Source organism: Maniola jurtina, chromosome 6, assembly GCF_905333055.1.
Source record: "Maniola jurtina chromosome 6, ilManJurt1.1, whole genome shotgun sequence".
Lineage (NCBI taxonomy): Eukaryota > Metazoa > Arthropoda > Insecta > Lepidoptera > Nymphalidae > Maniola > Maniola jurtina.
The window spans coordinates 12,473,404-12,488,480 of NC_060034.1; the positions used below are offsets into that span (position 1 = coordinate 12,473,404).

Below are 15,077 nucleotides of genomic sequence, written 5' to 3' on the forward strand. Positions count from 1 at the left end.
AGCAGAACCAACTTATTGCTATAGTGCGTTTCATCGAATAGTACCTATGCCGTTATGTTGGCTCCCCTGTCTGTCCAAGTCATTGGCACCATATTTACATAAGCAGATTTTGTTTATTTTCATTTGATTTTCCTGAATGAATGAAATGAAAATCAAATGAAAATAAACAAAATCTGCGTCTTCTCATGCCAATATGGTGCTAATGAGCACCCAACAGACAGGGGAGCCAACATAACGCCATAGGTACTATTCGATGAAACGCACTATAATCCCATCACTTCGACTGCCAATCTCTCGAACCAAGTTACGATAAAAAATTGTAACTTAACGTCGTGTACAAGAGTGCTAAAAAAAATTGTAACTTAAGATCGTGTAAGAGAGTTTTAAAAATACTTAATTTTTCTCTATGTATATCATTCGTTCATTTTCTCTTTTCTCTTTGGTAACCTAATGAAAAACTGCCAACTGTCAATTTGAAGTTTTTTTTTGGTGGTATTCTGTGGTGGTGTTATTTAAAATTTTGACTAAACGCGCAACGCCCGGTGTTTTGCAGCCGTTAACAACGTTTTACTGGTGGTATATGTACAGTTAGTGCTTTATTGCAACTATGAAGAACGGAACTGTAATATTTCCATCTCCAAACTGGTTCCAAGTATCTGGACTAGCCGTATCCAATGATGGTTGGCTCGTCTACGGTGGTCCTAGCAAGAGTCTTTGTGTTTTGGAACCATTGAATCCAAATAACCAAGGATCAGGAAATGAGAATTGCTATCAAGCCCACGTTGTCAACAGAGCACACTTAGAGAAGTAAGTTTATTTAAAAATGAAAAATGCTATCTCATTATTATGATTTCGCTACCTACCTACTTTTTGAAAAACCAGTACTTAGTAAGAACATGTAAATCCTAACATAGTCGCAGTTACGAATCCGCCCAGGCATATCAGTTTTGCACACTAACTTAAATACTTAATGATAAATAGAAATCTTTTCTTGCTTCTTGATGCAGCAAAATAAGCATGTTGCAAGCATGATTTTGTCTTATAAGCTGTACTTACATAAATTTTTAAGCTTGAATATACGGTTATACAGCGCGCGGTCTGTCCATCTTTTCTTGTTTGTCCACTCGCCGCACATTACATTATTAACAAAAGGTGGCCAGGCCAGACACATATTTGGCCGTACAGGACAGTAAAAGTGATACATGTCCAGCTAAAGCCAGAAGCCTGGCAATCGCATATTGGCAATTTTTTAAATTCATTTTCAGGCACACTACCTTTGACTATGACAACACTTGATTGAAAGTAATCACTTGGTCAAAGATGAGGTGCTTTCTCGTGTCAGATTCTTATTATAAGGATTGATGGATTTTTTATGAAACACCCATCCATACTAATAATATCATGCATGCAAAAGTGTATCTGTTTGCCTGTTAGCTTTTCATGGCCCATCTGTTTATCCAATTTTGATGAAATTTGGTACAGAATTTGTTTGCATCCTGGGGCTATGTACATAGGCTACTTTTCGTCCTGGAATTAAAAAGTTCCAATGGGATTTTTAACTAAAGCCACACAGTCACAGGCATGATTTAGAATACTAATTTAAATGCAAAATTGCGTTTATCTGTCCTTTAATCTTTTTCCATAGATACAATTAAAAATCTGGCAAATGGTACATGTACAAAGTTGTGGCATCATCCAGTTTATATTTTAAATAAAAAAAACTTGTACTTTACTCTAACTTATTAAATAATCTTTTTCAGAATAGTCAGTGTTGATATTTCCCGTGAATGGCCAGAGAAGAAGTTGTTCTTGACAGGCAGTGCAGATGGTAGTGTCAAACAGTGGAGCTTAGAATATGTTCAGAATACAGCAAGAATAAAGTCTACACATTGTCTTGATATCTACCAAAATGAAAAAGAGGTAAGAATATAACTGGTATGATTTATTTGTAACCAGTAATGCTGGACTATGGCCTAAACCCTACTTATTCTGAGAGGAGAGCCAGGCTCGGTAGTGGGCTGGCAATTGAGATGATGATGAATATTATTATAGAATAAATCTCTGGATTCACACTGCTGTCACATGGGCATTTTGTTGTACTGCTCTTACTGCTATTACCTACAGAATATGAAATAAGTTTGAATAAACAAATCAATAATTTCCACCAAATCCTTTACTGACTTTAATGTTCTGATTTATTTTTTACTTCATTTTTGTAGGTGCTCTTCACACTATCACACTAATATTATAAAGCAGAAAGTTTGTATGTGTGTGTGTGTATGTTTGTTACTCCTTCACGCAAAAACTACTGGACGGATTGGGCTGAAATTTAGAATGGAGATAGATTATACCCTGGATTAGCATATATCAAAGAGTTCCCACGGGAATTTTAAAAACCTACATCCACGCGAACGAAGTCGCGGGTATCAGCTAGTTAAAAATAAAAATGAAAACGAAGTAAAAATAAATTAACTAAGCTAAATGAAAAACTTTGTTAGTGCTAAAAGTTAAAAGAGTTACAAAGTAGCTTGTCAAAGGACTTTACATTTGAAACACACCATATACAATTTCTATTTGTTTTTCAAGGAAGTGGCAGGTGTAGGATACAGCAGTGAATCATTTGCAATAACTGTTGGCAACTTTGGCAATATCATCAAATGGGATTTGAAGTCAAATGTAGCTAAGACCTACAGCAAATTTCTGAAGAAGTTCAAACCAACTTGCATAGCTTGCTCCCACCACGTACCTTTGAATGTTGCGGTGGGCACCAAACAAGGTGTGGTGTTTGTTTTAGACCTAAATGGTGAGTTCATTCATGCTACTTATATTGTTACCCATTTATTGGAAAGCTGGTGGTGTTAAAATCTTGATTTAAAGCACTTATGTCTCTCTGGTTGTGTCAGATTGCCGTCCCATCAGCCTATGAGCACTTTGGATATAGAGAGTGCACTAATGTTTGCACTTTGCGCACACATTTGTGGACTGTAATATCTCCACTCTGCAGTGTATGTTGAGATTGGTAAAGTGGCCAGAACTCTGTCAGGCAGAAGATTATTATTATATTGTATCAAGACAAGTGAATGAGACAAACAAATACAAAGACAAACAAACAGACAAGGACATAGTGCTCAGTTTCAACTTTTGTGATGAGAATTGTATGAATAGTCATATTTCTCATTGCTAAGGTTTATGACCCTTATCCATTAATCATATAACGATAGGAATTCTCTTGGGATAAAAAAGTGGTTGCTTCCCAGATCTTTCCACATACAACTCAATAAGAAAACGAAATTTAGAATCTTAGACATAATATATTATACTCAGAATTTTAGCAATGTACAATAGTTTCCTATAATTATATTCTCTTTTCAGGTCAAGGTAAAATTGTTTACAAAGTTAGAGGACAAGACGATGAGGTTGTCAATGTGTCATGGTGTCCACAATATGAGGTGCTCCTCAGAAAATCTTTTAATGAATCCATTAGAAAATCAAGTGCTATGAAAAGACTGGAAAAAATCAGATCTGAAGTAGAAGAGGAAGAGAACTTAGATGACTCTGGAGTCGCAAAGAATTTACCCGATGACAGTTTCGATGAGTCAATCGTACAGGAGGATGATACATTTGATATATATAAAGACCACGAGGCAGATGAGTTTGGTCACAAAAAGTTTGAACCGAAAGATATAATGGTTAGAGTTAAAGAAGAAAAGGAGCAGGGTGACTTTTTAACAGAATGTTTGAAACTCAAAGAAGATATTTTGAAGATAAAAAACGAATCTGAAGAGTCTGTCGATAATCTGGTAGAGGCACTGGACAATACACATGTAGATAGTGAGGCTGAAACTTCTGATGTGACCTCAACAAATAAGGAAGAAGCAATCCCTGATGCTATAACTGAATCCAGTGCTCACATACAGAAGCATCTTTTAGCTACAATTGGGAAATGTGGGTAAGTAATTTTGTTTTATTAGTATTAAATCATAATAAATCATATATATATTGTATTATTAGTAGTAAATCTCCACACCACAGGTTATACCACAGGTTATAGGTTATCCACACCATAGGTATTACATATAGTGCATAAATTTAGAGAAAGAACTCGCCACATAACTGTCATATCAAAAGTATGATTTAGTATGTTAAATATGGCTTAGTCTTTTCTCAAAAACATACTATACAGCATAAGCGTTATCAGTACTTGAGGAATTTGTTTGATTTGCCTATTGAATAATCCCAGATAAAAACTTTGTCTGGACATTGTATCCCGGAACTATTTTATTTATTTTATTATTATTAAGTAGTTTTAATTTATATTGTTCCCAAATTTAAATTTTTTCATTAAAGTGTAGTATTTTATTAAATTTTAATTTCAATTTTATTTTCAGTGGTGTAAGGTTATGGTCTAAATCTGGTAAACTAGTTGGCAGCTGTGCCGTTCCGACTGGTGTGAATAAGAAATCTAGCGGCCCTCTCTGCACCACAATACTGTGGTATAAGCCTGATGTCCTGCTCATAGCCGATGGAAAAAGCCAATTACTAGAATGCAACCCATTGACCATTGATTGGTAAGTAAACATTATTCTATGTAGAACAAGTCTACTTGGGTGAATTTGCATTTTGTCTATTCATCTGTAAATTCTAATTTCTAATGAAAATAATTTCTAGAAATTCATGACTAAAGTAAGGTGTATGGCTCAAAGCTGAATCAGACTTAAAAAAAAATTAAAAAATCATTTTTTTATTTAGGACAAAAATCGTGGGGTGTTATTGTGTAGTGTTTAATAATATATGCATATCATGTGCAATAAAATGCGCTGCCCAGCCAATGATGTGCGTTTTATCATGGCGTTTGTTTGTTTCACATGTTATAAGCTAAGATCCCATAGGTTAAGAGGGACATACAAAGGCATGTGAACCACTAGTTTAAATTCACAATATCCAGTATTAGCTTATATAGTGTGAGATGAAAACATATTTCAGTATGTATAATATGTTATGATGTTTTTTGCAGTAAAAAAAAATTGCAATGGAAGGTAGTTCATTCATTACACAAGCGTGGACTGTATTGCATCGCTTCAAACGCACCGCGCGTGCAATCGGCAGATAAATCGAGCGATCCGTCGTCAGTTAAATCAAGCAATTGTTTGCCGGATCAGTGGTACATATGGACAGTCGCTCAAGACCGCAATGTTATTTGCTATTCCATGAAGGATCATGAAAAGGTTGCTATCTACAATACATGTGGAAGCTCCATATACACAATACAGTCATGCCCCTATGATGCTAAAAGGTAAGGTTCTATTTATTTTCTGTTTATTTTTATTATCTGCGAACATACATTTTTTTTTTTATGTACAAATACTAACCATTTTTTTAATTTTTATAGGGCATTGATACTAATTGGCATACCTACAAGTCCGCCATTTTAAAAAAACCTTTTTTTGGCGGCCAATAATAAAACATGTGTCACACGATAGAATAAGTGATTATTACAATCAAAAAGTGTTCAGTGATGAAATGTTGCTAGTAATATACTTTCTGAGATATTTGAGTTCGAAATTAAAAAATGTTCAAAAAAGTGAATTTGTGGTTACATCACAAAAAAAAATTACTAAAATGTGTTCAAAACAAATAATTAGTATTTTTAATTTTCAAAGTTAGATACCTATACCAAGTAAGGTATCATATGAAAAGGCTTTATCTATACATTCTAAAATAGATTTTTATTAATTTTTATGCATAATAGTTTTTTTATTTATCGTGCAAAATATCGGAAAAAGTGTCCGAGTACGGAACCCTCGGTGCGCAAGTCTGACTCGCTCTTGGCCGGTTTTATTCAAAATAGCAGAGATGTAGCTATGCCAGGTTCCATACAAAAATGTTCAAATCTTTTTACAGTGTAGTTTTAAGCGTTGGCGATGGAGCAGTCAGGGTTTGGGGAACAGACACACTGGAGGAGGATGACACCAAGCTGTCCCTGGGTCAAGTCACTACATACTGGCAGAAAGTGCAAGGCAAAGTGTTGGTTGCAACCTGGCATCCCACTAGAGATAATCTACTTGCGTTTGCTACGGCGGAATCTAGGGTAATTTCGTTTTATTTAATTCTCTATCATTACCTAAAATCAGTCAGTCAGTCAAAGTCACATTTATTCAAAGTAGGTACTATTGTACACTTTTTGATTGTCAGTTGTTAGACTTGTAACTTCATATAGTCATGATAATTAATTATGTAAACTTAAAATTAAAGGTGAGAGTAAAAGTGTTTGAAATATAAATCTTTTTTTTCCAACTCTGCCTGAAATCGATTTTCTAGAATCTTTACTCTTACAGCGTCGTATTCTTCATTGCTAAATGAAGGTCGTGACCCCTTTCCACAAATCACTTGATTGTTCGTAAAAGTATTTGTTGGTGGTAAAGTATTTGCAACAAAAAAAACACCATAAGAAACCAAGGGCTTCATTCAGTAATGCCGTCCCGAGCTTCCAACGATCTTAATCCACGTCTGGGTAAAGGTGCGATATATGTCCACAGGTGGGCTTGATAGACGCCAGTGGCAAGATGGAGCGGCCCGCACGCACGTTGGTGCCCGCGCTACGCGGCGCGATATACTCGCTGTGCTGGGGCGACGGGTACGACCTGTACGCGTCGGGTGGCGGCCGTCTCGTGCGGTACTGCACGAACAAATCCAATAAAGGTATGTGTCCACAGGTGGGCTTAATAGACGCCAGTGGCAAGGTGGAGCGGCCCGCGCGCACGTTTGTGCCATAAAAGTATGGTATTGATAAAATTATGTTTCCAAATAAACGAAAGGAGGCGTTTTTTGCATTATAATAAAATGTTCTAAGTAAAAATTAAACGAAAATGTTTGTTGCTGGTGGTAAAAAATTGACAGATGTACTAGTTACGGAGCGATGGTCTCTGAATCTTTATGTTTGACAGATCCGGAGGCAATCACTGTGGAGTTCGAGGGTCAGAAGTGGGAGGTGTGCTGCGTGAACTGGCAGGCGCGGGGGCTGCTGTGCGGCAGCCTGGGCGGCGCTGTGGCTGTGTTGGACCCTTCCACGCGGGACCTCCTCACTGTGGCCTTCGTGTTCAAGTGAGTGTCGACTTATGAGAATCAAAGGAATCAAAATTTAATTACCTCATGTAGGGCAACTATTATCTCTCATGTTACGACTTTGACTATAGTCATTGCAAAACAGGTAGTCCAATCTGAGGTTGCAACATGGCGGTTCAATTCAATTTATAGACTAGCAATATTCTTTGCAATTTATAGACTAGCGCTTGGTTGCAATCAGACCTGCTAGCAAGTGATGATGCAGCCTAAGATGGAGCGCGCTTGCCTAGAAGTTGCCTATTCACTCTGAAAACTGACGCCGGAAGGGCGTTCCATGTCCTGGCGGTTCGGATTAGAAACAAGGAAGCAAATCGCTTCATACATGTGCGCTGCACACGCTGCACCTATAGATAAAGCCGGCACTGGTCGCGTAAAACTTAATTGGCTGGTTCAAATAAGTTTATTTTTTTCAGCAAAATGATACACAGCATGGAGTGGCACCCCCAGCAAACCTCCAGCTCAAGCGAAGAGTCGCCGTACAAAGACCTCATCGCGATCTCTTCCCTCGACAAGTCCTTTGAAATTGCTATCTTCCAATATGCCGACAAAGGCGGTAAGTTAACCCAATATAACTGTAGTTAACCCAATATATAGGGCCCGGCGAAAGTTGGCGAATCCGGGAAGCAAGGGGCGGCTTATCGATTTTTGGAAACTCTTTCAAGAGGGTTAAATAGAGGATGAAAGTTTTATAAAAGTATGAATTTTCAAATTATATCCATGAAAATTAGTGTTTGGGCTTTCAGTTAAAGATGCAGAAATACGGGTTTCTGGGTATTTGAGATTCGAAACACTAGCGTTAAAGTAAAATGGCCCTTAACTGCCTTGTATTAATGCTCAATTTTGCACATATATTAACAGCCAGCGCTCCAAGCGGAAACGTTGCCAAACTAAAATCAATGGTACTGAATTTTTGATTTTAAATCAAGAATCTTTGAGCCCATTTTATTTTGACCTTATTTTGTTTCGACTTTCGAACACTAAAAATTGGTGAGAAGTAAAAGTAAAGTAAAAGTAAAATATTCTTTATTGTACACCAACAAGATATAGTAATATATAAATAACATTATAGATTTATGTACAAAAGGCGGCCTTATCGATAAAATAGCGATCTCTTCCAGGCAACCTTAGATGAGGAGATAATAAAAATTAAAGAAAGTGGAAGGGGTGTGGGAAGTAAAATCTTATTTTACTCGGTCAAGCTAAGTTTGCACCTCGCGTCGTGATCGACAAGCGTCAACCGCGACAATCGTACGTCACACTGACGAGTGACGCTTAGGTACGGTAGGCGAACCGTACTGACGCGACAAGCGAAGCCGGGAAGGTGAGCGGGGAAGTGGGAGAGGCGCCGCATTCCAGCGAGGTGCAAACTTAGCTTGACCGAGTTATACTGAGGGTACTGATCTTGATTGTAGATGGTCTGAAGTTACACAAGTGGAAGTCACTGAGCGGGCACAAGAACGCAGTGCTGCAGCTGGCCTGGAACCCGCACCGGGAGGCGCGGCTGCTGTCTTCTTCGCACGACAGCACTGTCAGAGTGAGTTAGGGTGACCAACACTGAGCTGTGATCTATCGCTCTTAGATTATAATTAAGATACAAAGTACAAACTCTGCTGCGCTGTGCATTGTTCAAAACAGCAAGGATCACGCGATACGTGCTTACTCGCTCGTCATCGCATTGCCCATGTCGCTCCGTCTATCTCGCTTGCACTTGTGCGCATGCATGTCGCGCTGTCGCAGTCGCACACCGCGGAGCTCAATGTTGCTTGTAGAAAAAACATAGCACCAGAAGTTAGCTTAACTAAGCACAGCACAGCACAGCATAGCTCAATGTTGATTGGTCATCCTTATTATTTATACAGGGTGGAAAAGAATTATGGGCCTCGGTAGGGAACTACATTAAATCCTTAAGTTAGATCATTTTACTTTAAGGAAACACTCTTATTTTTTAAATTTGCTTGTCACATCAGAAATACGTTAAAGATAAAATTTCTCCAAGAAACATTAGTCTACACTCGTCTGTTGTACAAGATATCCATAAAATCGAATATTTAGTACACAAGTTGGTCCAGCGGGCTAAATATCATCCCACGCTGTGCTTACCGGTATGCGGTTCCCGCTCGGTTTGAATGATCATCATTATCAGCCTGTGGATGTCCACTGTTGGACATAGGCCTTCCCTAAAGAGCGCTACCACACCCGGTCCTCAGGCTTCCTCATCCAGCCACTTTCCGCCAGCCGCTTTATATCGTCAGTTATTTAAATGATTAAAGCCGCGATTTTCGATTAGTTTCTTTATTAGCACGAGCTATAGCAGAACATTTGGTTGTGCCAGGTATGGGACGTGGTGGAAGGGGTATGCGTCGCCATATTCGGTAGGCACGTGCAGTCATCGCTGGGCGTGGCGTGGAGCGCCTTCCCGCAGCTGTCGTCGACGGTGCTGTCGAGCGGCATGGACTGCTGCCTGCGCGTGTGGCGCGTGGAGGACTACCCGCCCGCCGCCTACACAGGTACGGTCGGCGTCAGAATTCGAGTAGCAATTCCGCGAAACTATTGCATCAAAGTCCTGTGGCGTGTTTATAGAAAAAGGTCATATTTTTCTTTAAACACGCCACACACACCTAACGCATGTGCATAACCGTGCCACGCGAATATGATCATCAAGTTGCTAACCCACGGCCTTTGACTGTACACTGACTCTGACTTCGCTCGGACTTATGATACGAACGAGACATACAGATTTAGAACGAGCAATGTCCTACGCCCTATAGACATTAGCCTGAGCGGCGCGGAGCTGATAGTTGGAACTGCAAAGTTGAGTTGTCAAAACGCGAAGTTCGACCACCCATAAAAAGGAAATTAACATTATGTTCGTAAGGCTAAGTAGTCACTTCGAGGGATGCTCTTTAAATCTTGATATGAGATAGTAATTTCAACATGACACCTCTAACTCCTCGAGCCTCAATAGCTCAACGGTTGAGGAGCGGACTGAATTCCGAAAGGTCGGCGGTTCAACCCCCACCCGTTGCACTATTGTCGTACCTATCCCTAACACAGCTTTGCGCTTAGTTGGAGGGGAAAGGGGAATATTAGTCATGATTAGCATGGCTAATACTCTTTTTATAAAAAATAAAAAAAAAAAACCATTTTTCAGCAAAAGGGCTTTACACACGGACCGACTGACAAATTAATAAGACGACTCTATAGGATCATAACCAACTATACCAAGATCTCTTTTTGTAGAAATCAAGCACGAAGTAGCACCAAAGAAAAAAAAAGAAGAGAAGAAGTCAAAAGCGAAAACATGTGAAAATAAAGAAGTGGAACCGGAGAGTGCAGAAACCTCCACAGGCGCCGGTCAAGTCGCCACGACCGTTCTAAATAAGCTCAAGCCGCCCAGGCGGTTCCTGTTGCCATGGTTACGGAAACAAATGTCGCGGTGTAATGCGCACAGTTTGCGGCAAATGGCTGAAAAAATACTTAAAACCGAAGAAATTAGTAAAAATAATCAAGAAATTGATCCAAAAGTGGTGAAATCTGAAGAAATCGAAACAAACGGCGATCTTAAAAATGAGATTAAAACAAATGGTGATCATAAAAACGATGAGATTGAAACGAACAGTGATCATGAAAATGATGAATCAAGTGAGGAAGAACCCGAAACAAATGAAGTAAAAGAAAATGAAAAGGTTTGTGTAGAATTTTGGAAGATTTTCGGCAACACAAATGATTTGAACGAAGTGCTGGATATAGAAAGTGAGTATGCACATTTATAATTATATATTTTATAATTAATTATTTATTATTTATTTATATTTTTATAATTTTCTATTTTTCTATAAATTTCTATTTATATATCTATTATCCATATTTTATAATTTTCCTCCTGCTTTTCTTTAATCATCTATTAATTATGTGAAACTCATTTATTTTATCAATCATAATTCATACCCCAAAAGTGTTTGCTAAAAAATTTGGTCAAATGCTGAGGCCTACCGTCAAATAATGTTGGTTATCTGAGAACTGCCCCAATAGTCATGAGGCGAATCATTCGGCATCTTTAAGAGCACTTAAAGATGCCGCTTTGCGATGACGCCATTGCTCTGCCAAGACAGCTAGAAAGATGCGGAACATGTATCGGTTTCGCTATATTTATTTCGCGTCGGACACGTGTTAAATGTCTGAGTATTTCGCCGAAATTGTGTGGGAAATAGTCATCGCCAAATATTTGTGTTAGAGCAGGCAGATTCGCTTCAGTTCCGCAGTCATACAACTGACATGTCGTGGCGGTAGTTCAGCGGCGGTGACCGTAGTCTGTACTCCAGTTTTTTTTTTTGGAAAACTTTATTGCACACACAAACATATATAAAGAAAAAATACAAACAGAAACATATATACAGAAGAAACTATACTGGATGGTGCAAAGGCGGCCTTATTTCATTTTATTTCGGTTATTCCCAGTGCATCGCCATTTGAAGTTTGACCGATTCGAGGCGTGGTGCATGGTGTCACTGTTCCGCGGCCACGTCGACGCCACGCTGCAGGCCGCGAGCCGGCGCGACGCGCTGTGCCCCTTCCTGCTCAGCATAGCGCCCTCTGTTTCCTTCAAGTGAGTATTTGGCGTGTAATTTTGTTTTTTGACCAAAAACGCGAGCGGGGCGAGCGCGAATTTTTTTCGACATTACTACAAAAATAATGGGAATAAAGAATGAGTATTAGGTTTAAGTCCCGAAAAGCAAAAATACCAGTTTTTCAGTTAAGAAAATCTCAGCAAATCTGAGTTGAGAAAGGGTGACAACCCTTGTGGTCCTGAGAGTAGTAAAGCCATTGGTCCTGCACTTGATCTTTTTTCGGTTGTGTTAGATCACTGTTCCATCTGACAATGAGAGAGACTCACACACTTAAATGTTTAAAAAAATTAATATAAATAATTATAATTAATACACTTCTATTTTTTTATGTTGAATGATTTTAAGTAAACTATTTTGTAGGTATTGGAAAGATGTGACACAGCTTTATTTGGCACAAATTGAGAGGCTAGTTGCTAAAGGAGCGGATGATAAACATATCGGTGAGTAAAACATACTCTATGGACCAAACATTAATATTATTTTTCATTTTTTTAGGGCTGATTTTTCAATCACCAAATAAAAACAGACGAATTGATGTTTTGACAGGTTTGTAATTACAGACATTGACAATCCCTTTCGGTACGATAGTATAAAAGTGAAGGAGGAACCAGGTTCTCATCTCAAGCCTGGTGCACATCGACTGCCTGTTGTGCCAGATCCTTTATTCCACGCACATGCAAACTGTCGAATCAACTCCCATCGGCGGTGTTCTCACTAGATTACAACATGGGGTGGAAAGGCCGGCAACGCATCGGCGATACCTATGGTGCTGCAAATGTTCATTTGCGGCGGTAATGACTTAACCACAGGCGACCTGCCTGCTCGTTCGCTCGCTATTTTTAATTAAAAAAAAAAAGGTTCTTGGGCACACTGAATCTGATCTGCTGATCGCAGCGCGGTGCTGTGTTGCAGAAGCGAAGAGGTACGGAGGCAGCGTGTACCAGCGCGTGGCGCTATTGCTGAGCGTGCACGAGCTGAAGAGCGCCGTGACCGCGCTCGTGGACGCGCGCCTCTACCCCGAGGCCTACGTCCTTGCAAGGGCCAGGTAGGGGTACTCTATTATACACTCCTTTGCAAAAAAAAGCAGCTCACCTGTACAAGTAAACTGTATGAGCCCCTACCATAATAATTTCTTCAGAACAATATTTTGCATACTGTTGGTCTTCGTAGCACTGGCATCAGTGGCAAAGTACACCACGCCAGTTGGCTGTTGGCTAGAAGGATGCACAACTTCTTTTTTTATTTTTTATTCATTTATTTGTTAATAAATCATATTTACAAGGTTTTTACCCGACTGCGGCGAAGCCCAAAGGAGGGTTATGTGTTTGACCTGTATGTATGTATGTATGTCCGTTTCTATGTCGGCTTGTAACTATTGAACGGCTCAAGCGATTTTGATAAATGATACGTCTTGATGGCATGAGTGTCTCTGGGTACCTTAAATTCTTAAAAAGTCAAAATGGCGGGTTTTATGCACTTAAATGTGCGAGTTCAAAAAAAAAAAAATTTTCTAAGACCTTTGGAGTGGGGTATCAAAATAAAGGACTTTAAAAGGCGAGTTCGTAAATATATACAATATATGTTTGAAAGGAGTTTTGAGTGATAAATCATAGAAAATGCCCGTTCCTATATCATAACCACACAACGGCTCAACCGATTTCATTTTTCGTAGCTTTGCACTAAAACCAGGAAATAAATTACGTATTTATTTATCACAAACTCAAATGTCTAAATGTAACTGTTACAGGCACGTGGACAGCTTGGCTGCGGACGTGCTGCACGTGTGGAGGCGGCAGTGCAATCTGCTGGGCCGCCCGGAGCTGGTTGCCATGTGGTGAGCTCATGGGGGTGTTACACTATATACTTATCCTACCTTATAAGCGATACATAGGTACTTTATAATAAAGAGTGTAGAGTAACTGCCGTTGAGAAAACTCTCGCAACAGTTCATATCACTTGCAGACGTAGATAGGTTTAAATTGTTTGTGACTTAGGTCTCAATCACGTATCAGTATCTATTGGGTGCGCCGCACTTTTTTTTTTAATTCTCACAAATATTCTAATAACTGATGTCCGATTTTTATAACGTAATATTAAAAATAAAAGATTTTACTTAAATTTTTTATTTTGTTTCCAGTTATTTGGCATTAGGGGACGTGTACAAAGCGGCGGTGTCTCTGGCCAATTCAAACAACCAAGATTTGCTGAGCTTGGCCGCGGACTTGGCTAAAGCCGCCGGCCAGCCGACATTCGCTACACACATCGAAGACAAAAAGTCGCTAATCCTCAGCGAAACCCCCGACGTAGATGCTGCTGAAGATTTGAAAGAGTTACCTTCGAAAATTGATGTTCTGAAAGGTAGTATCAAAATAGCAGACGAAGACGAAACCATTATTAGTGAAAATGAGGACTGATTTTGTTAAAGACATGTACGCAACGCGTGATACAACATACACTTTGTGCCAGATGCGAACGTTTTCTGTTGAATTCTGACGTACTGTCCGTAAGTTTAGGAGCATAGTAATTACAGTTACAATTACAGGAACAGAAGTTAAGGTGGATTTAGACCATGAATGTATGAAAATAATAATTATAATAAAAAGTGGTTTCTGTCGCTTGGTATATTTTAATAATAACTATATTTATATTTATGAACTCAGAATTTTCTTCTCTTTCGTTGGACATCTCACTCGACACAATAGCAATTAAATTTTTTTTAAGACCCTCACTTTTTTTGATGTAACATCCGTCTGGCCGATTTTTTTCGTATAAAATATAGCCTATGTCACCCGGGCCTTTACAACGAATCGATTGACACCTCATTCATCAAAATCGGCCCAGTAGTTTAGGCGCTACGGTGGAATACACAGAATCTGGATACAAACATACACACATACATACATACATAGACTGCTAAAATCATAACCCTTTCTTTCGGCTTTGCCGTAGTCGGGTAATAAAAAGAGATCAGGCGTTCAATATCTACCTAAAGCAAATACCTGCTTATCACTATCCCATTCGACTAACAAATTAGAGCGCTCTCGCTCAGCAGTTGAAGTTACATGATAGCATATGATAGCGATAAGTAGGTATTTGCTTCAAGTAGTTATTAGGAGTGCTCTATTCATAGGTATAAGATTCATGATTTAGGCCCAACGAGCGAATGCTCGCTCCATTCCACACTCTGTCAAGTTCTCTTTGGATAAACAGAGACAGCAATGCATGGTCTCTTTTGTTTATCCATAGACTAACTAAAGATTCACCTTATCTATAGTTTTACCTTCTGAAATATACCATAGAGTTCGGCGTATTGTATTGTATGTACAG

At 39.1% G+C, this 15,077-nt stretch overlaps 1 protein-coding gene across 2 annotated transcripts; it reads left to right on the top strand.

Annotated features, from left to right (window-relative positions):
- Positions 1 to 487: 487 nt before the first annotated feature.
- LOC123866223 (gem-associated protein 5-like) lies at positions 488 to 14,450 on the top strand. 2 transcript variants are annotated; one of them, XM_045907652.1, is made up of 18 exons: positions 488 to 807; positions 1,761 to 1,920; positions 2,587 to 2,803; positions 3,373 to 3,949; positions 4,389 to 4,568; positions 5,015 to 5,293; positions 5,902 to 6,088; positions 6,537 to 6,699; positions 6,945 to 7,101; positions 7,536 to 7,675; positions 8,535 to 8,656; positions 9,455 to 9,629; positions 10,363 to 10,875; positions 11,581 to 11,728; positions 12,111 to 12,190; positions 12,645 to 12,795; positions 13,498 to 13,584; positions 13,888 to 14,450. In XM_045907652.1, exons 1-18 carry the CDS (start codon positions 608 to 610, stop codon positions 14,162 to 14,164), a joined length of 3,813 nt encoding a protein of 1,270 aa, XP_045763608.1. In that variant the 5' UTR covers positions 488 to 607; the 3' UTR covers positions 14,165 to 14,450. The 2 variants fall into 2 exon arrangements, with proteins under 2 accessions (XP_045763608.1, XP_045763609.1); XM_045907653.1 differs by having other exon boundaries at positions 12,663 to 12,795.
- The last annotated feature ends 627 nt before the right edge of the window (positions 14,451 to 15,077 follow it).